This window comes from Notolepis coatsorum (assembly GCF_963971535.1).
Source record: "Notolepis coatsorum genome assembly, chromosome: 8".
Taxonomy (NCBI): domain Eukaryota; kingdom Metazoa; phylum Chordata; class Actinopteri; order Aulopiformes; family Paralepididae; genus Notolepis; species Notolepis coatsorum.
In genome coordinates this window covers 28951930-28973014 of record NC_140172.1, presented here as the reverse complement: position 1 = coordinate 28973014, position 21085 = coordinate 28951930, and the positions used below count along the sequence as shown (strand labels likewise).

Sequence of the window (21085 nt, the reverse complement as noted above, 5' to 3'; positions counted from 1 at the left end):
CTGTACTACTCTTACTTTTACATGGGTCATTTTCTAGACAACTAGACCTAATTTTACTCCAACTTAAGTCAAATTTACCAGTAGCCTACTTCCACTTGGGTAATATATTTCAGTACTGACACATTTCAAATCAGTAGTGTGTGCAAATCAGTAGCAAAGACAGCGATAAAATGGCACTGGTTTTCCTGAGTCACAGCAAGAAAACTGTAAAAGAATTCCTTCATTCTGAGTCATGACGACAACACCAGTGTCCTACGCTCTGCTTGGTGTCAGACGTTGGTGCCAGTTCTATTGAAGCCTGTGGGAGAAGCAAAATATAAAAGCTATTTCCTCCCCCATCTTCCTCTTCCTCCTCCTCATCTTCCTCTCCATCTTCCTCTTCCTCCTCGCCCAGCCGCTGCCTCTTCTGAGGAGGCTCCAACCCCACGTCTTCCTCCTCCTCCTCTTCCTCCTCCGGGCGCCACCCTGCAGTAATAATCTCAACCTTTACCTGAACCTGGGAAATACCGTCCAAGTAGAAAGAGACCAGAAGTCTCCATCTACTCCTCGCGAAATAGCCACTGGTGAAAAAACTCCTCCCCTTCCTCCTCGGGATCCTCCTCTTCCTGCGCCTCCACTTCCTCCTCCTCCTCTTCCTCTTCCTCCCCATCTTCCTCCCCATCTTCAACGTCCTCCTCGCTCAGTCTCTTCTGAGGAGGCTCCAAACCCACGTCTATCTCCTCCTCCTCTTCTTCTTCCTCCTCGCTCAGCTCCACGTCTATCTCCACTTCCTCCTCCTCTTCCTCTTCCTCCCCATCTTCCTCCCCATCTTCATCGTCCTCCTCGCTCTGTCTCTTCTGAGGAGGCTCCAAACCCACGTCTATCTCCTCCTCCTCCTCCTCTTCGTCCTCCTCGCTCAGCTCCACGTCTATCTCATCCTCCTCCTCCTCTTCTTCCTCCGGGCGCCACCCTGCAGTAATAATCTCAACCTTGACCTGAACCTGGGAAATACCGTCCAAGTAGAAAGAGACCAGAAGTCTCCTCTCCTGCGCAGTCAAGGTCTGGTCGTGGTGCGTCTGGCGGATCAGGTCCAGGAAAGCGGCTAAATCCCCGGGGTAGTCCTGCACCAAGTACTCCACGTCAGGGGGGAGGGGCCGGCCAGATCCAGCTGGAAGACACACAGGGTAGACACAATTCAACATGAGAAAAGGTTTGTTTCAACATTTTGTATTTTATTATCTTCATTAATTTATTCATACCATGGAAGACACACAGAGTGGACAGATTTTAACTATTTTAATAGCTTTATTTGATCTTTGAATACAGTTTCTCTCCTGTGAAATACAAATGTTCAATACAACCATATTACACACTGATCCATATTTAATATATGACGTCTCTCTCTCTCTCTCTCTCTCTACCCTGCTCCTCTCTCTCAAAGACAGATGTGCTTTCACTCTCAACAAACAACAAAACCATCAACATTGACTCAGCTTTAATGACCTCTTTCTTATATCCGCGGCGCTAACAGAAATAAAAACAACACAGGTCTATGTTAACGTGCAGATTGGTTTAGAGGACGATAATGTCTTGTATGAACTACCAGTAATATAAATCATATATTAACAACAAAAATGTGTTCCATCTTCATGTCAGAAAACACACACAGGAGGAGAGGGAGTGAGAACACACAGGTTGTGTTTTGCTTTGAGATGATACGCCAAAGACTTCTATTTGCTATTTAATATTAAAGAATTGTACTAGTATCCTTATGCGTTTCGCAATTATGCCACATCAATGTGGAACGCCCTACCCAAAGCAGTAAAGGAATGTGAATCACTACCCACTTTCAAAAACACTCTCAAAGAACACCTACGGGAGACTGCAATTCGAAACTGGCCCCTACAAATGTCCTAACCCAGTTGTACAGTAAATGACCAAGTATGGCTTTGTCAGTATTCCAATGTACAGTGTACAGTCCCCCCCCCCCCCCCCCCACCTACCCAACCTCCTCCAATGTACAGTTTCTACGTCAAATGTATATACACTCTTTTCTGGACACTTTTTGTATTTTTGTTTGCGGTGGTGAATATGCATATGTTTGTCTCAAGGCTCTGTACCATTATTACTATCTAAAATGTAATAATTGTGGAATATTACTGTAATGAGCTGTATGTGTATGATCCAAGCGTCCTATGATCCTCATAGGAGCATAACAGAAAAAAGCATTCCATGTGAAGGTATTCTGTATCTTTGCATGTCAACTAATAAAGAAACTTGAACTTGAACTTGAACTTGAAACAAACAGTACTATATTTGCAAATCTGGTATGTCATAAATGTATAGATGTAGCAGTACTGTCTATCTGTATGTCGTGTGTGTCATATATGTTGTGATTAATTGAAAATGGGGGACCCTGATGTAAACAAGACGAAAGTCTTTCTCTGGTCTGCATCCCCTTAACAATTGTATGTATTGAGCTGTACTGTACTGTACCCATTCTGCAATCTGTTAATAAAGTTTTCAATCAATCAATGCTGGCCCGCCTGGCATTTTCATCCGACTCGCTGCCTCACCGAGGAGCAATTCAACTGGCCAGTGATGGAAATGAAGTGCACCTCGCCCAAACACAGAGCATTATCTGCACCGGCATCGTGTTTTTGTAGTTGAATACGGCTTTGCAAAGTGCGCAAATTACTTTACATTTCTCCAACGAGCCGCCTGCCAACTTTTAAAGTGAAACTTTCTGCCTAAAAGTCTGCCTTTGTCCATCTTCACGCCAGTGACTGTCCTCTAACCAAGCGGCTCGCATCTTGGCTGCACACATTATGGGTCAGCCGCGACAGGAAGTCAACAAAACGGCGTTACATTTTTTGTAACACGTTATATAATTTTAATTAATCTCCAAAGTTAAAGCGTTAATTTTACAATTTATATTCTCTTTACTTTAATAATTAAAGTAACAAAGAGAATATAAAAATACAATAATTTAAAACACTGAAACACTATTTTAAAACAATTACAGCTTGTGGTGACCTGCTTGGTCACCAGTGCTCTAAATTGATCCATGAACATTCAAATAAAAACAAGGGGATGAAAATGACAAACTATACTAACTTATATTTTTATATTTGACATTTTAATTTAGATTTATTTTCTTACCAAAGATAAAAGCAGGAGTGGCATAGAGGGGGATGCCAGGAGGTAGATCTTCGGTCACTGGAACAGGTCCAAACAAGGTCATGTAGAAGAAGCTCATCATGAAAGTTGTGTGTGTTTATTGAAGCAGAGTCAACATCAAACAAGTTAAAGTTCAAGTTCAAGTTCCTTTTATAGCCACACGGCCAGGGCTCTAGTGCACATTTCCACGACAACAAGGCTATATTCAAAACCAGCTCTGTTCTGTTGCCATAACAACAACTGTGCTAGATGCATCATATAAACAAATCATTTTTAGTTTGTTTTTAAATAAAAATCTCTAGAACTGTCAATCATTCGCCGATTGCGAAAATTATGTAGCCACTAGCCAATGAGTGTATAGCTTTCCAATGATACCCCACATGGGGTTGTGCGAATCAGGGATCTATAGGTGAAAAATGACAAGTGAAAACAGGAAGTGAAAAACACACACTTCAATGAGTAAATGGAATACTGGAGAACTTTTCTTTTTGTACACAGTTTACCAAAAATCACTCTTAATCACCCATTTCTGAAAAAAAATTATTTGGAGCCGTACTACACAATACTCCAGGCTATGGACCCGCAGTGTTTTCCAGCTTATACCAATTTTTTGGGATATAATTCTTTGGGATATTGCAACTATACTACAGAAAAACCTGAGTACACAAGTACAAGTACAACTCAAGTTCAGCCCTATGTTACTCTATTTCATTAGCACTAAAAGTGTTTTTTCTTTATTGTGTAAGAAACGTCAGAATGTTATCTTTCAAAAGAGACCAGGCTCATGCATGTGCTATAAGTAATGTATAAAGATAAGCTTTGCAAAAAAAGTATGCAGTCCTCAAGTTCAAGTAAAAAGAATGGCCGCTTTTCTGAGCGCTGATGTTATGTGGTTAATTTGTGTTGATGACAAGACCTCAGCAATGCTTCTGGTGATGAAATTTGTGTTCCTTAATCAAACCCATTTATTTGTATTTCTTTGAGGAAATAATTGTCAATTTATCTTATAAAAGGACCAACATGTTTCAAATGTATTTCTATGAGATTCAAAAATAACAAAATATCCTCAAAAGGCAGGCGTGCACCCATGCCTCGATTACTGACCAGGCATTATTGGTAGTCAGGGCCCCAGACCACTAAAGACCCCAAAAGCCCAGGATTCATATGGATATTAATTGCATCATCTCACTAATTACACCTGAGGTGGTATTGTAATCACGTCTGTCTGTCTGTCTGTCTGTCTGTCTGTCTGTCTGTCTGTCTGTCTGTCTGTCTGTCTGTCTGTCTGTCTGTCTGTCTGTCTGTCTGTCTGTCTGTCTGTCTGTCTGTCTGTCTGTCTGTCTGTCTGTCTGTCTGTCTGTCTGTCTGTCTGTCTGTCTGTCTGTCTGTCTGTCTGTCTGTCTGTCTGTCTGTCTGTCTGTCTGTCTGTCTGTCTGTCTGTCTATCTGCCTGCCTGCCTGCCTGCCTGCCTGCCTGCCTGCCTGCCTGCCTGCCTGCCTGCCTGCCTGCCTGCCTGCCTGCCTGCCTGCCTCTAGGAGTAAGGTCAAGCAGTAGTCTGACCAGTTAGTTTTGATATGTTTGTAATTTAGTTTTTAGCGCCTTTGAGGTGCTTTGGTACCATGAGGTGCAAGCATAGTCGTAGTACCCTTGAATGAGTGCTCCTGCCAGAGTCTTCAGGGTATTCTTGTTTACCAGAGAGGAGATCCGGTAAAAGAATCGAGTTCGTTGGTTGACTTTTTTTATTACATTGGATGCCATTTTGTCACAGGAAAGATTAGCCTCTAGGATGGAACCCAGGTAGGTAATTTCATCTTTCCTTGTGACAATATTGTCACCCACTGTAACTGAGAAGCCGTCGGTCTTGCTGAGTTTGTTATTTGGACCGAAGAGAATGGACTCTGTTTTGCCCATGTGTAATGATAGTTTGTTATCAGCGAGCCATATGCAGATTCTGCCGAGTTCCGAGCTGAGGGTTTTTTCAACCTGTAACTTGTTCTTGTCAGAGACCAGCAGGGCTGAGTCGTCCGCAAACAGGAAGCCGTACTATTTCCCCTAAAATACACATTTGTGATGAAAAAGATAATAATATATATAATAAATTACTGAACGACTATAAATGTTTTGATGACCAAGACCTAACAACTGATGGACTACCTTCAGTCAGCCCTTGGACAGTGATTGAGTGGGCCTGTACACACCACTTATTTCTTCACAGCAGCCTGTGTGTTACACTGAGATGTGCCAGTGACTCCTAGGTGGAGGGGGGGGGGGGGGGGCAACCGCTGGGGGGGCGGGGACGCTCTCTCATTGTCGGTACACAGTGTGAGAAGAGCATTTATGCAGGTGAACACCAGAAAGGCTGCTGGCCCAGATGGAATAACAGGTTGCATACTTAAGTCCTGTGCTAACCAATAGCCCCTGTGTTCACCGCCATATTTTATCGATCCCTGGCAGAGTCAGTGGTCCCTGCCTGCTTCAAGATGTCTACCATCATCCCTGTACCAAAGAAACCCTCCCCAACAGGTCTCAATGACTACAGACCGGTGGCACTCACCTCTGTGGCCATGAAATGTTTCGAGAGGCTGGTCAAGGATCACATTTGTGCCTCCCTCCCCAGTGATATGGACCCTATGCAATTTGCATACAGGCTGATGATGCGGTCTCCCAAGTACTGCACAGCACCCTCTCTCACCTGGACCGCCAGAAGGGGGGCTATGTGAGACTGTTGTTCATTGACTACAGCTCAGCGTTCAACACCATAGTCCCCACCAGACTGGTGGACAAGCTGATCGAGCTGGGTCTGAGCTCCGCTCTGAGCGCCTGGATACTGGACTTTCTGAGTGAAAGGCCCCAGGCGGTCAGGGTGGGGGGACAGACCTCCAACACCATCACCCTGAGCATCGGGTCCCCCCAGGGCTGTGTTCTGAGCCCCCTGCTGTACTCACTATACACACACGGCTGTGTGGCCAAGTTCAGCTCCAACTCCATAGTGAAGTTTGCGGACGACACAGTGGTGGTGCTATATTATGTTATTATGTTATTTGATACTATCTTGTCTAGCACAGTCTCTGGAGCGTAACAGTAAGAAGCATTTTGTATGAAAGTATTCTGTACTTCTGTATGACAACTATTAAAGAACTTGGTGGGGCTGATCTCGGACAACGACAAGAAGGCCTACCGGGAGGAGGTTGAGGTACTGGAACGCTGGTGCCAGGACAACAGCCTGCTCCTGAACATTGGTAAAACCAAGGAGCTGATCGTGGATTTTAGGAGGAGACAGCAGGAGACACACACACCACTGAGGATAAACGGGGCTACCGTGGACAGGGTGAGCAGCTTCAAGTACCTGGGGGTCCACATCTCAGAGGACCTGACATGGACAACACACATACTGTAGACTCAGTCGTAAAAAAGGCGAAGCAGCGCCTCTACCACCTGAGACAGTTATGGAAGTTCAGAGTATCTGGGAAGATACTCCAGTCCTTCTACTCCGGAGCTGTAGAGAGCATCTTGACTGGAAACATCACTGCCTGGTATGGCAACAGCACGGCACAGGACAAGAAGGCCCTACAGAGAGTGGTGCGCTCAGCCGAGCGTACCACGGGTATTGCACTACCAACTCTGCAAGTCCTATACAACAAGAGGTGCAAATCCAGAGCCTGCAGGATAATGAAAGACCCTCACCACCCCAACAACAGCCTGTTCATGCTGCTGCGGTCAGGCAAACGCCTGCGAACACCAGTAACTAGGACAGAGACACTTCGGCTCAGCTTCTTCCCCCAGGCCATCAGAGCCTTGAACACTGAACTCTCCACGCACAAGAACACATGAGCACACACACAACACACACACTGTACACGCTCACACACTAGCAGCCACTTTAACATGAGCACACACACACTCATGCTGCACACGCTCACACGTAAGGTCACTTTACAGAAGGAAAGGTCACTTTAAGAGTAATATAGTAGAGCTTAAGATTGTATAATATAGCATTGTATAGCAGTGTACTTAATGACCCAGTGCCTCATCCGTAGCTAACAGTGTATTGCACTATCACAGGACCTAGCATGTCCTACCATGCTTTGTAAATAACTCATGTACAGATCCGATATGCCCTACTTGTTTACTTGTTTATTGCACAATGTTGTTCTATTGGTTGGATTCTTATTATATATTACTATTGTATTATGCACATCGTTGCGGGCGGGACCCCCCGCATTTCACTGCATACCTGTATGCCGTGACAAATAAAACTCTTGTATCTTGTATCTTGTAGATTATTCAAGCAATCCGAGAATTCAGATCCAACTTGGATTTGTAACATGGAAAACCTCAATATTGTGACTGAGGCCATGTTATTTTCCCCTTTTGCTTTTTAATGGAAAGCAGCTCTATGACTGGCAATGTCACTAACTCTGTACTTACATTGTAATCATAACAACTGTGGAATAATATAATGAGTCCCCAACTCCCTCATGTAAAGACATTCCCCTCCCCTTTCTCCCCAATCCTGTGTGTCCCCCCCCCCCCATTTGACCTATCAAATGGGACCACCTCCCCCCCTTTTAACTATATAATGCTCCTCCCAACAACATTCCAGGTCTCGTTACCTGGGTCATTTCAGCTGATCACCTGGGGCGAGAGCCTCAGCCATTCTCTCTCTAAATACTATGTGTATATTTCTATCGGTCTGGATAATAAACCTTATTATCTTGATCTCGGTTGACTGAGTACATTCTTCAGGATATCCAAGAATATCCCACAATACCTACCTCAATCTATAGTTTATCCATATAACACTATGGTAGCTATGTACAATACTGTACATATACATTTATCTATATCTGTATGAATATATCTGCATATATTCCTGTTTACATACCCGTATACTACCCACACACTGTATATACTTTATATATATACTCTGTTATACCACTGGATAGTATGGCTTACTACCAGTGTATCTATGTGTATTACTGTACATACATTAGATTAGCACAATTACTCAGTAGCTTTGTTATATCTATTCCATATAATCACTTGTTACATTGTATATGACAACACTTTGACCATGTTCCAATATTGTTGAGTAGGTTGCCATAGGGCATAAAAAGACAGGACATGTTGGGAGCTATTCAACACATAGGCCTACAGTAAGATAATGGTAATGATGACCCACTGCAAGGTAGTGGAAAGGAAGTGACCAAAACACAGAAAATATATATTTTTGGGTATAAAATCAAGTTTATTTCACAAACATTTGTAAATAGTAGATATTTGCAGTGAGGAGGATGAAACTATCTCACAGCCTTGTATTATAGCTGACCTCTGACTGGGTTGATCCACATTTCTGGCGCAGTGGTGGTTGGAGGGTATTTTGGTTTTGGTTCCACATACATGATAAGCGACGGGCAGATTAGACACATAGCCATAATTTAAAACATAGATTAGGCGATATTAACAATAACATTAAAGTGGATGGTGGCATTGAAGCGCTAACTCTGGCGCCACCTCGTGGCAGTGAAAGTGTTAAACAGAAAAGGTATGGTTCCCTTTCCAAAAACCGACAAAATACCTCAAACCATTAAAAAAAAAAAATTTAAATAGTCTCTGAGAAGGAGTGAGCTGATGGGTCATGGTTTAAACACAGGGTTAATTTTTCTCCTCTTTGCCTTTAGTTTTCCTGTGCACCATATCCCTGAAGCTCGAGAGGATTTTGCTCTCTCTCTTCCTCCTTTCTTCCTGGTTGAAGGAGGCGAGGGCTCTCCTTTCATCTGCACTGTAGATCTGGTTCTCCTTTCGCAGACGCACAGCCTCCATACGACGATGTCTGCTACCACTCATCACAAAGCCAGACATCTCAAATGTTGCGATCTCGTCGCTGGTCAGACCAATCTCTCCTCTTCTTGGAATACGCTTGCCTGCTTTTACATACTCTGCCATAGCCGCACCTTCACCCGGCAACAGCGCATGACCAAAGTCCAGCGGTTTGTCATCCTGGGACAGGTGGGTGAGTGGAGCTTCAGGGCCCACTAGCTGGTCATCCAGGCACGTCTTCTCCACCCACATCACGCCGTTAGCATCCGCCTTCTCGTCCTCCTCCCCAGACGGCTCACTACTGGACTCACTGGACTGCTTACGGTTCTTCTTGACCTTCTTCTTCTTAGATTTCTTGGACTTTTTGCTCTTCTTCTTCTTTTTCTTCTTCTTCACTTCTTCCTCCTCTGACTCTGATTCAGACTCGCTGTCCTCCGAGTGCTTCTTGTGTTTCTTCTTCTTGGATTTCTTCTTCTTCTTCTTCTTCTTCTTCTTCTTCTTCTTCTTCTTCTTTTTCTTGTCGTCTTCTGAACTAGAATCTAAGCTGCTATTTTTCACATCCTCGACTGGGGTGAATTCATCAGAGTCGGGTTCCTTCACTCTTGGGGAGTATCCCCAGACTTCAGTTGCGCCTAGTTCACCAATCCTCTCCCTCTCTTGTAGACGCCTGGCAATGAAGGCCTCCTGTCTTTGGCGTTGAGCATCATCCCGTTGCTGGTCGTAGTAATCATCTCGTCCATATCTGTTGTTACCATCACGTTGGTCTTGCCAGTGGTTGTTATATCGCTCTCGGGACCGCGAGCGGCTCCTGCGGGGGCTTCCTATGCGAAATCTCTTTATATTCCGTGCCTCTACTAGTCGACGCTTTCCGTCCTCTCGCTCCCTCTCCCTGTTGCGGGGCTTCGGCAGCTTGGGACCGAACAGGTCGGGGGACGGGCTCCTCCGCCGGTGGCTGCCGCCGCTGCGAGACCGACTCCGTCTCCTCGGCCCTCTGGGACTCTGTCCTCCTCTGGGACTCTGTCCTCCTCTGGGACTCTGTCCTCCTCTGGGACTCTGTTCTCCTCTGGGACTCTGTCCTCCTCTGGGACTCTGTCCTCTTCTGGGACTCTGTCCTCCTCTGGGACTCTGTCCTCCTCTGGGACTCTGTCCTCCTCTGGGACTCTGTCCTCCTCTGGGACTCTGTTCTTTCCCCTCGGAACTTGATCGACCAGACGACGGCATGATCGCCTTAACGTTACGAATTATCACCCCCACAGAATAGCAAAAATCAAAGCGGGGGGGGATCATATTCAATGATTGGTTGAGAAATGTAGGTTTCAATCTATGTTGTTTAGTCTATCTGTTCAGTACTGTTCCAGGATGCACAATGAGATCTTCTGAGAGAATTGTTGAATATATAGATACACAAATGTTCTAGAATGTTCTATCATGACATCATACTGTGACATCACAAATGTTCTAGAATGTTCTATCATAACATGATACTGTGACATCACAAATGTTCTAGAATGTTCTATTATGACATCATATTGTGACATCACAAATGTTCTAGAATGTTCTATTATGACATCATACTGTGACATCACAAATGTTCTAGAATGTTCTATTATGACATCATACTGTGACATCACAAATGTTCTAGAATGTTCTATTATGACATCATACTGTGACATCACAAATGTTCTAGAATGTTCTATTATGACATCATACTGTGACATCACAACGGAACATGTTTGAGTTTATTTGAATAATAATAATGTTTGGTAAGGCTGTCCCCGAAGCCTGTTTTTGGGATTCAAACTTCATCAGGGTTCTTCGAACAGACGTTCGAACCTTCGTTTTTAATAAAAAAATTGAAATAAATCTTTTTTAATATAAATTCTTTATTATTATTTTTTTTTATCCTCAAACTAAATCCTCAATTTGAATATAGTGATTCAAACTTCGTCCGGGTTTTTCGTACAGACGTTCGAACCTTCGTTTTTAATTTTAAAATGTAAATAAAAAAAGACTTGTTTTCTTTATAGATTTAAAAAAAAAATTATATCCTCAAACTAAATCCTCAATTTGAATAAAGTGATTAATCTGATTAAATTAGTATTTTTTCTTTTATTATTTTGTTAGTGATGTAATCAAAAATAACATTGAACAAAAGAAAATAATAATATACGATTGGTAAACACTGTGATTAACCAAAACACTTAAAAGAAAACTGGATGAATTATTATAATAATATGTGGTTGGCACTTCTTTATCGTTGCTATTGTAGATAACTGTGGCAATTCTAGTTAATACATGAACATTTTTTTATTCATTGATAACCCAAAAAAAAATACATTATCTACTTGAGGAGAGAATGTGTATATCTGTGTTTTAACTTTGTGTACACACTTACCGCCCATAATGGGAGTAGGTATGCGTTACTCATAAATTGTTTCTGCTTGGAGAGAATTCTTGGTTTTGGGGAGAGTAATACTTAGGGTTTCCAACCTGCTCTACTTCTAGAAACAAAACAGTGAACAAAATGTGTATTTTAGCAGCTTTAGGGGCTACAGGCGTGTAGTTCACCAGTTTGATAAGAATCTATTATTTGGGAAACAGAAAATACTCTGTTACTGTTGTAGTGGGGAGTTTAGGAGAGGTGTAGGATTCAAGCGCAGGACAGTGGAGGGTGAGAGAGACGAGGCACGAGTCGACGTTGCAATTGACAAGTTTTACTGGAGTAGCAGTAAGCAAGGAACATTACAAGGGAAAACAAAACTGAACTCAAAACACGGGAAACCAAAACCTCAGCCAAGCTGGAAAACGTGGACTAGAAATACAGGAATGGACTCACGAGGAAATACAGGATAACAAGGCTTTCACGAAGGATAAGCAGAGTAGCACGACAGGATAACACAGGGAGCATCACGGGGGGGACACAAGGTAGGTAGAACAGCACAGCAGGATACAGGGGTAGAAAGGACAATGGCGCAACACTGGTAACAGGGGAGCTGCACGTATAAATACAGATACTAATTATATTTGACAAGGAACAGCTGGGGGCTGACAGGCTAGGACACATGAATAATAATACAATGAATACAAGAGGACTAGACTAGAACAATATTACAGGGACAGAAATAATACAACAAGACAAGGACACTAGACTAATAGGCAGACATCTGAACATACTGGGGAGCACACAGGACCGATAACAAATACAAGGGGAACACATTAATACCACAGTCAATAAGCTCCAGACAATGAGTAGGCAGTTCTGCAGTACCGCAAACAGAGCACCAGAGGGTGGCAGAGGATTGTCTGTGTCCAGATGGTTCAGATTATGACAGTTACACTATAACAACAGATGTATGTTTATTTTGCAGCAATTCTTTGTCGTTGCCGCCATCTTTAGTGTTACAGCCCCTCACACTCCAGTTCTCAGGCTGCAGCTGGTTTGAAAGCAAAAGTAAACAGGCTTCTCTGCTGGCTGTGGCACCAGGGGAGATGAACAGTTCTGGCTCTGCTAGTTTCTTTTCTATCTTTTGGCGCTTTTTTGGTGGACAAACCACCGTGACTCGTGACTGGAGACTAGCTCTGCTAGCACACATAGCCTACTGTGTACAGACGGTTTCAAACTGTATTTTACATTAGAAAGCAAACAAAATAAATGGACAAGAGAAAAATACATCTCAATTTGATCAGTATTGTCATATGGACAAGCAAAGCCATTACTTTAAGTTGCAGGCAAGAAAGACAAAATCGCTTTATTTTTTCTATATCGATTATTAAAATATATCGTTATATCACCCAGCCCTAACCACTTACATTTAGTCATTTAGTTGACGCTTTTATCCAAAGCGACTTACAAGTTCTGTACGACAAGACAGCAAGAAGGGTACAACTCTATCAGCTGAGTAACAATGTTCATCAAAGTGTTGCGTGTTACAGTGTAGGTTAGTTTATTAGGACAAGTGCATGACAGTAAGGTTAGTCAGGGTTAGATTTAAACTTTTTTATTTTTTTTCATTTCATTCATTTCAGATAATGGTTGAAGAAGTGAGTCTTTAGTCGACGGCGAAAGATTAGACGAGATTCTGCTGTCCTAACTGGGATGGGTAGTTCATTCCACCATTGTGGGGCAAGGACTGAGAATAGGCGGCTTCTCTTTGATGACCCTCCGGGAGCTTGGATAGGAGTAGGTCTGAGGCGGCCAGAAGATGCAGAGCGTAGGGGTCTTGAGGGTGTGTAGTTAGAGACCATTGACCGGAGGTAGGCGGGAGCGGTTCCCTTTGCCGCACGGTATGCTAGGTCGAGGGCCTTGAAGCGGATACGTGCAGCAATGGGGAGCCAGTGCAGGTCCTTAAGAAGTGGGGTGACATGGGCCGACTTCGGTAGGTTTGAGATCAGGCGGGCCGCTGCGTTTTGAATGAGTTGAAGAGGCTTGGTGGCAGTGGCCGGGAGGCCAGCTAGCAGTGCGTTGCAGTAGTCGAGGCAGGAGATGACTGTTGATTGGACGAGGCGTTGGGTGGCTTCTTTTGTCAGGAAGGGGCGTATCCTTCTGACGTTGCTCAGGAGGAATCTGCAGGTTCTGGTTGTCGCTGCGATGTGAGCAGAGAAGTTCAACTGGTCGTCGAGGACAACACCAAGGTTCTTGGCGGTCGGGGACGCGGTCACAGCTGCATTCTCGACTGTGATGGAAAGGTCGGTCAGGGGGGAGGATTTGGCCGGCAGGTGGAGCAATTCTGTTTTGCTTAGGTTCAGTTTGAGGTGGTTGGTTGTCATCCAGGCGGAGATGTCGGACAGACAGGCCGAGATCCGCTCAGAGACGTGGATATCTGAGGGAGGGAAGGAGAGGAAGAGTTGAGTATCATCGGCATAACAATGACATGAGAAGCCATGAGACGTGATAATGTTACCCAGTGATTTAGTGTAGAGGGAGAAGAGAAGGGGTCCTAGGACCGAGCCCTGGGGGACACCCGTCCGGAGGGGGCGGGTGGCCGACAGAGTCCCTCTCCATGACACTTGGTAGGAGCGGTCGTTCAGGTATGATGTCAGCCATGTCAGCGCAGATCCACAACATACAAAAGCAGCTTGACAACTGATATCCTTTGCGTCTAGTATAGGCATGGGCCAATTTGTGATTTTGGTGGTATGTGCTATTTGCACAGATGTTTAGCCCTTAGTATGCACACGAACAGTATATAATATGCATGTAATAAATAGTTTGTTAATAAACTCTGTTACTTGAACAATTTTCACTGTGCTCCTAAATTTCTTTGTGTGCTCCTAAATCTTTATTTAGATTTTATTTATTAAAATTGTATTTAGGAGCACATGTGCTCCTTGGGGAAAAGGTTAGCGTAGAGCCCTATATATGGAGACATTAACATTACGTTATCAAACATAGGGACGAAGACTGTAAAAAAAAGTGTCGACAATGTTTTATAATCTTTGTTAATTTTCATTAAAAAAATGCGGTGTCCCCGAAATAAAATAAAGAAAACCCGAAAATCAATTAAGGGGGGCAAAAAAAGCCCTGGAAACATTTTTTAATTTCTAACCCTGTTGTACATTATACCTTCATTCATGATGTTTTAATTCAGCTGTATTGACCAAGGGAGAACAATAAATTTTATTTTTGAAAATGATTTTGTTTATGGAATTCATTCTTTATCATTAATATATACGTATATAAAATTCATTTAAAAAAAAATCAGAGTTGATAACTTGACACTTTAGGGAGTGCAATTAACACTCCCAAATAGTAAAAATTTTACTCGGAGCAGTGTTATTTTGTCTAGTCCCCTTAGTGTTACTTTAACTCTGTTTTGGAGTTAAAGAAGAGTTAATTCAACACTGGTCTTTTTGCTGTGGGCCGGTCCTTCAATGTGTCACTGCTGCAGTCATTCTAGTCTGTAGTGGCCAGCGTCCTCTTCTATGCTGGGGGGGCTACATCAACTCAAGGGACACCAACAAACTGAACAAGCTGAGCTCTGTGGTGGGAGTCGAGCTGGTCAGACTAGAGGTGATGGCAGAGAGGGGGATGAGAAGGAAGCTGGCTGCTATCCTGGAGAATCCCTCCCACCCCCTCTACGAGCTAGTCAAGAGGATAACCAGTAGGATAACATTGATGTGTGCAGTGAGTTTGGTGACACTACACTCTATAAGAGTGAAGATATTTAATGTTTTTTCCTATACAAAATCCCCAGAATTATGAAAAAGCATTTTTTCCAAATCTAAGTGTTGTAGTATAACACTATAATATAATAGGATACCACTGATGATGTGTGCAGTGATTTTGGTGACACTATACACTGTATGACAGTGAGGTTATTGAATCTTTTTGTAGTGTCTCTTTTCTGTGTTGCACTTTTTAGACGGTCCCTGGCTGCGCACTTGCCTCAAGGCCGACTGCACATATAGATCAATATTATTATTATTAAATGTACAGCTCCGAGGCCGGCTCGCCTCGTTTAGGTGAAAATAAGGTTGTAGCTCATTGTCTATAGGAAAGAGCTGTCCTTTGTGTTTTAAAAACATTTCGCTTAAGAATTATTGACCGCGGAAATTCGAATCTGTGAATATTTTTCTAACTTTACCTAAGTCTCCCGATTCCGATACAATAAAGCGAGTCTTCATCACAAATCATATTCTCAAAATAATCTGACGGGCAGATATTATTGCTGGCGGACCTATTTCAGCCTGCGGGCCGCCTATTGCCGACCACTGAACTAGAATATCTGTTGGGTAACGTGCGTTTAGACAACACTATTTGTGACAGACCACACAGGCTATTTCCATATTATTAGGCTATTACTTCACATAAAAGATCATGTCTAAATGAAATGCACAAAACAAAAAATGTATGTATCATATAGCGTTACCCTGGTATAGATCTGTATGCATGTATTTATGTATTTTATTCATAACGTTATACATATTCGTTAACGTTAGACCGTGCATGGCTTTTACATTGAAAAACGTACTTGTCACGTGGTTCCGTTCTCCGTTCTTCACATCAAAAACAAAAAACGAACTATCAAAACGTACACGGACCAAAATCAGCCCATTATTTACTCCTTTTTTTCATTTGATTCTGACACCAAAATACGAAAAACAGCTCCGTATTTCAGTTTTTCCCCGTTTTTCGATTTTGGTTTCAAACGGAAATAGGAAAACACCTCGTATTTCGTTTGAAACTAAAAACGAACTATCAAAACGTACACGGACCGACATTCCTTTACAGCTGTGGGTAGGGTGTTCCACATTGATGTGGCATAATTGCTAAACGTGTTTAGTCCCTTGTTTGAGCCGAATCTGGGTTTAACATGATTTGTTGAGCTCCCTCTGGTGTTGTGGTCGTGGTATTCACTGACCTTTGGGAAGTATTTTGACATGTACATGGGCACCTTAGTCGTATAGTGTATCTTGTAGACCAGGCCCATTGCAAGTTGCTGTACTCTGTCGTCTACTCTAAGCCATCCTAGGTAGTCAAAGTGGGCAGGGGTGAGGTGGGTTCTAGGAGTAAGGTCAAGTGTAGTAAGGTCAAGACAATGCATGCGTGTGTTCCGGTGTGTGTGCTAAACTAACCGCTGTGTGTACCACTAAAACATTGAGTGTCGTTGCATGCCGAATAAAGACCTCTTTCTATCTGTCTGGATAATAAACCTTATTATCTTGATCTCGGTTGACTGAGTACATTCTTCAGGATATCCAAGAATATCCCACAATACCTACCTCAATCTATAGTTTATCCATATAACACTATGGTAGCTATGTACAATACTGTACATATACATTTATCTATATCTGTATGAATATATCTGCATATATTCCTGTTTACATACCCGTATATACAACCCACACACTGTATATACTTTATATATATACTCTGTTATACCACTGGATAGTATGGCTTACTACCAGTGTATCTATGTGTATTACTGTACATACATTAGATTAGCACAATTACTCAGTAGCTTTGTTATATCTATTCCATATAATCACTTGTTACATTGTATATTGTTTTGCACTTTACTGTTACCTTGCACTCTGGTTAGATGCAAACTTTTCATTGTACTGTATTTGTGCTGTACAAGGATGATACATTTGAATCTAATCCACTAGAAACTCAGTGGCATGACGTTTAATCTATTTGAGAACGCGTTGCATCTATGACAACACTTTGACCATGTTCCAATATTGTTGAGTAGGTTGCCATAGGTCATAAAAAGACAGGACATGTTGGGAGCTATTCAACACATAGGCCTACAGTAAGATAATGGTAATGATGACCCACTGCAAGGTAGTGGAAAGGAAGTGACCAAAACACAGAAAACATATATTTTTGGGTATAAAATCAAGTTTATTTCACAAACATTTGTAAATAGTAGATATCTGCAGTGAGGAGGATGAAACTATCTCACAGCCTTGTATTATAGCTGACCTCTGACTGGGTTGATCCACATTTCTGGCGCAGTGGTGGTTGGAGGGTATTTTGGTTTTGGTTCCACATACATGATAAGCGACGGGCAGATTAGACACATAGCCATAATTTAAAACATAGATTAGGCGATATTAACGATAACATTAAAGTGGATGGTGGCATTGAAGCGCTAACTCTGGCGCCACCTCGTGGCAGTGAAAGTGTTAAACAGAAAAGGTATGGTTCCCTTTCCAAAAACCGACAAAATACCTCAAACCATTAAAAAATAAAAATTTAAATAGTCTCTGAGAAGGAGTGAGCTGATGGGTCATGGTTTAAACACAGGGTTAATTTTTCTCCTCTTTGCCTTTAGTTTTCCTGTGCACCATATCCCTGAAGCTCGAGAGGATTTTGCTCTCTCTCTTCCTCCTTTCTTCCTGGTTGAAGGAGGCGAGGGCTCTCTTTTCATCTGCACTGTAGATCTGGTTCTCCTTTCGCAGACGCACAGCCTCCATACGACGATGTCTGCTACCACTCATCACAAAGCCAGACATCTCAAATGTTGCGATCTCGTCGCTGGTCAGACCAATCTCTCCTCTTCTTGGAATACGCTTGCCTGCTTTTACATACTCTGCCATAGCCGCACCTTCACCCGGCAACAGCGCATGACCAAAGTCCAGCGGTTTGTCATCCTGGGACAGGTGGGTGAGTGGAGCTTCAGGGCCCACTAGCTGGTCATCCAGGCACGTCTTCTCCACCCACATCACGCCGTTAGCATCCGCCTTTTCGTCCTCCTCCCCAGACGGCTCACTACTGGACTCACTGGACTGCTTACGGTTCTTCTTGACCTTCTTCTTCTTAGATTTCTTGGACTTTTTGCTCTTCTTCTTCTTTTTCTTCTTCTTCACTTCTTCCTCCTCTGACTCTGATTCAGACTCGCTGTCCTCCGAGTGCTTCTTGTGTTTCTTCTTCTTGGATTTCTTCTTCTTCTTCTTCTTCTTCTTCTTCTTTTTCTTGTCGTCTTCTGAACTAGAATCTGAGCTGCTATTTTTCACATCCTCGACTGGGGTGAATTCATCAGAGTCGGGTTCCTTCACTCTTGGGGAGTATCCCCAGACTTCAGTTGCGCCTAGTTCACCAATCCTCTCCCTCTCTTGTAGACGCCTGGCAATGAAGGCCTCCTGTCTTTGGCGTTGAGCATCATCCCGTTGCTGGTCGTAGTAATCATCTCGTCCATATCTGTTGTTACCATCACGTTGGTCTTGCCAGTGGTTGTTATATCGCTCTCGGGACCGCGAGCGGCTCCTGCGGGGGCTTCCTATGCGAAATCTCTTTATATTCCGTGCCTCTACTAGTCGACGCTTTCCGTCCTCTCGCTCCCTCTCCCTGTTGCGGGGCTTCGGCAGCTTGGGACCGAACAGGTCGGGGGACGGGCTCCTCCGCCGGTGGCTGCCGCCGCTGCGAGACCGACTCCGTCTCCTCGGCCCTCTGGGACTCTGTCCTCCTCTGGGACTCTGTCCTCCTCTGGGACTCTGTCCTCCTCTGGGACTCTGTCCTCCTCTGGGACTCTGTCCTCCTCTGGGACTCTGTCCTCCTCTGGGACTCTGTTCTTTCCCCTCGGAACTTGATCGACCAGACGACGGCATGATCGCCTTAACGTTACGAATTATCACCCCCACAGAATAGCAAAAATCAAAGCGGGGGGGGGATCATATTCAATGATTGGTTGAGAAATGTAGGTTTCAATCTATGTTGTTTAGTCTATCTGTTCAGTACTGTTCCAGGATGCACAATGAGATCTTCTGAGAGAATTGTTGAATATATAGATACACAAATGTTCTAGAATGTTCTATCATGACATCATACTGTGACATCACAAATGTTCTAGAATGTTCTATCATAACATGATACTGTGACATCACAAATGTTCTAGAATGTTCTATTATGACATCATATTGTGATATCACAAATGTTCTAGAATGTTCTATTATGACATCATACTGTGACATCACAAATGTTCTAGAATGTTCTATTATGACATCATACTGTGACATCACAAATGTTCTAGAATGTTCTATTATGACATCATACTGTGACATCACAAATGTTCTAGAATGTTCTATTATGACATCATACTGTGACATCACAACGGAACATGTTTGAGTTTATTTGAATAATAATAATGTTTGGTAAGGCTGTCCCCGAAGCCTGTTTTTGGGATTCAAACTTCATCAGGGTTCTTCGAACAGACGTTCGAACCTTCGTTTTTAATAAAAAAATTGAAATAAATCTTTTTTAATATAAATTCTTTATTATTATTATTATTTATCCTCAAACTAAATCCTCAATTTGAATATAGTTATTCAAACTTCGTCCGGGTTTTTCGTACGGACGTTCGAACCGTTTTTAATTTTAAAATGTAAATAAAAAAGACTTGTTTTCTTTACAGATTTAAAAAAAAATTATATCCTCAAACTAAATCCTCAATTTGAATAAAGTGATTAATCTAATTAAATTAGTATTTTTTCTTTTATTATTTTGTTAGTGATGTAATCAAAAATAACACTGAACAAAAGAAAACGATAATATACGATTGGTAAACACTGTGATTAACCAAAACACTTAAAAGAAAACTGGATGAATTATTATAATAATATGTGGTTGGCACTTCTTTATCGTTGCTATTGTAGATAACTGTGGCAATTCTAGTTAATACATGAACATTTTTTTATTCATTGATAACCCAAAAAAAATACATTATCTACTTGAGGAGAGAATGTGTATATCTGTGTTTTAACTTTGTGTACACACTTACCGCCCATAATGGAAGTAGGTATGCGTTACTCATAAATTGTTTCTGCTTGGAGAGAATTCTTGGTTTTGGGGAGAGTAATACTTAGGGTTTCCAACCTGCTCTACTTCTAGAAACAAAACAGTGAACAAAATGTGTATTTTAGCAGCTTTAGGGGCTACAGGCGTGTAGTTCACCAGTTTGATAAGAATCTATTATTTGGGAAACAGAAAATACTCTGTTACTGTTGTAGTGGGGAGTTTAGGAGAGGTGTAGGATTCAAGCGCAGGACAGTGGAGGGTGAGAGAGACGAGGCACGAGTCGACGTTGCAATTGACAAGTTTTACTGGAGTAGCAGTAAGCAAGGAACATTACAAGGGAAAACAAAACTGAACTCAAAACACGGGAAACCAAAACCTCAGCCAAGCTGGAAAACGTGGAATAGAAATACAGGAATGGACTCACGAGGAAATACAGGATAACAAGGCTTTCACGAAGGATAAGCAGAGTAGCACGACAGGATAACACAGGGAGCATCACGGGGGGGACACAAGGTAGGTAGAACAGCACGGCAGGATACAGGAGTAGAAAGGACAATGGCGCAACACTGGTAACAGGGGAGCTGCACGTATAAATACAGATACTAATTATATTTGACAAGGAACAGCTGGGGGCTGACAGGCTAGGACACATGAATAATAATACAATGAATACAAGAGGACTAGACTAGAACAATATTACAGGGACAGAAATAATACAACAAGACAAGGACACTAGACTAATAGGCAGACATCTGAACATACTGGGGAGCACACAGGACCGATAACAAATACAAGGGGAACACATTAATACCACAGTCAATAAGCTCCAGACAATGAGTAGGCAGTTCTGCAGTACTGCAAACA

General features: G+C 42.6%; 1 protein-coding gene across 1 annotated transcript; it reads right to left on the bottom strand.

The window, feature by feature from the left end:
* Nucleotides 1–8814: 8814 nt before the first annotated feature.
* Nucleotides 8815–19035, bottom strand: LOC311233380 (uncharacterized protein; the record flags this gene model as incomplete). Its single annotated transcript, XM_084320356.1, has 2 exons — nt 8815–10206; nt 17743–19035. 2 exons carry the CDS (start codon nt 19033–19035, stop codon nt 8815–8817), a joined length of 2685 nt encoding a protein of 894 aa, XP_084176482.1.
* Nucleotides 19036–21085: the final 2050 nt, after the last annotated feature.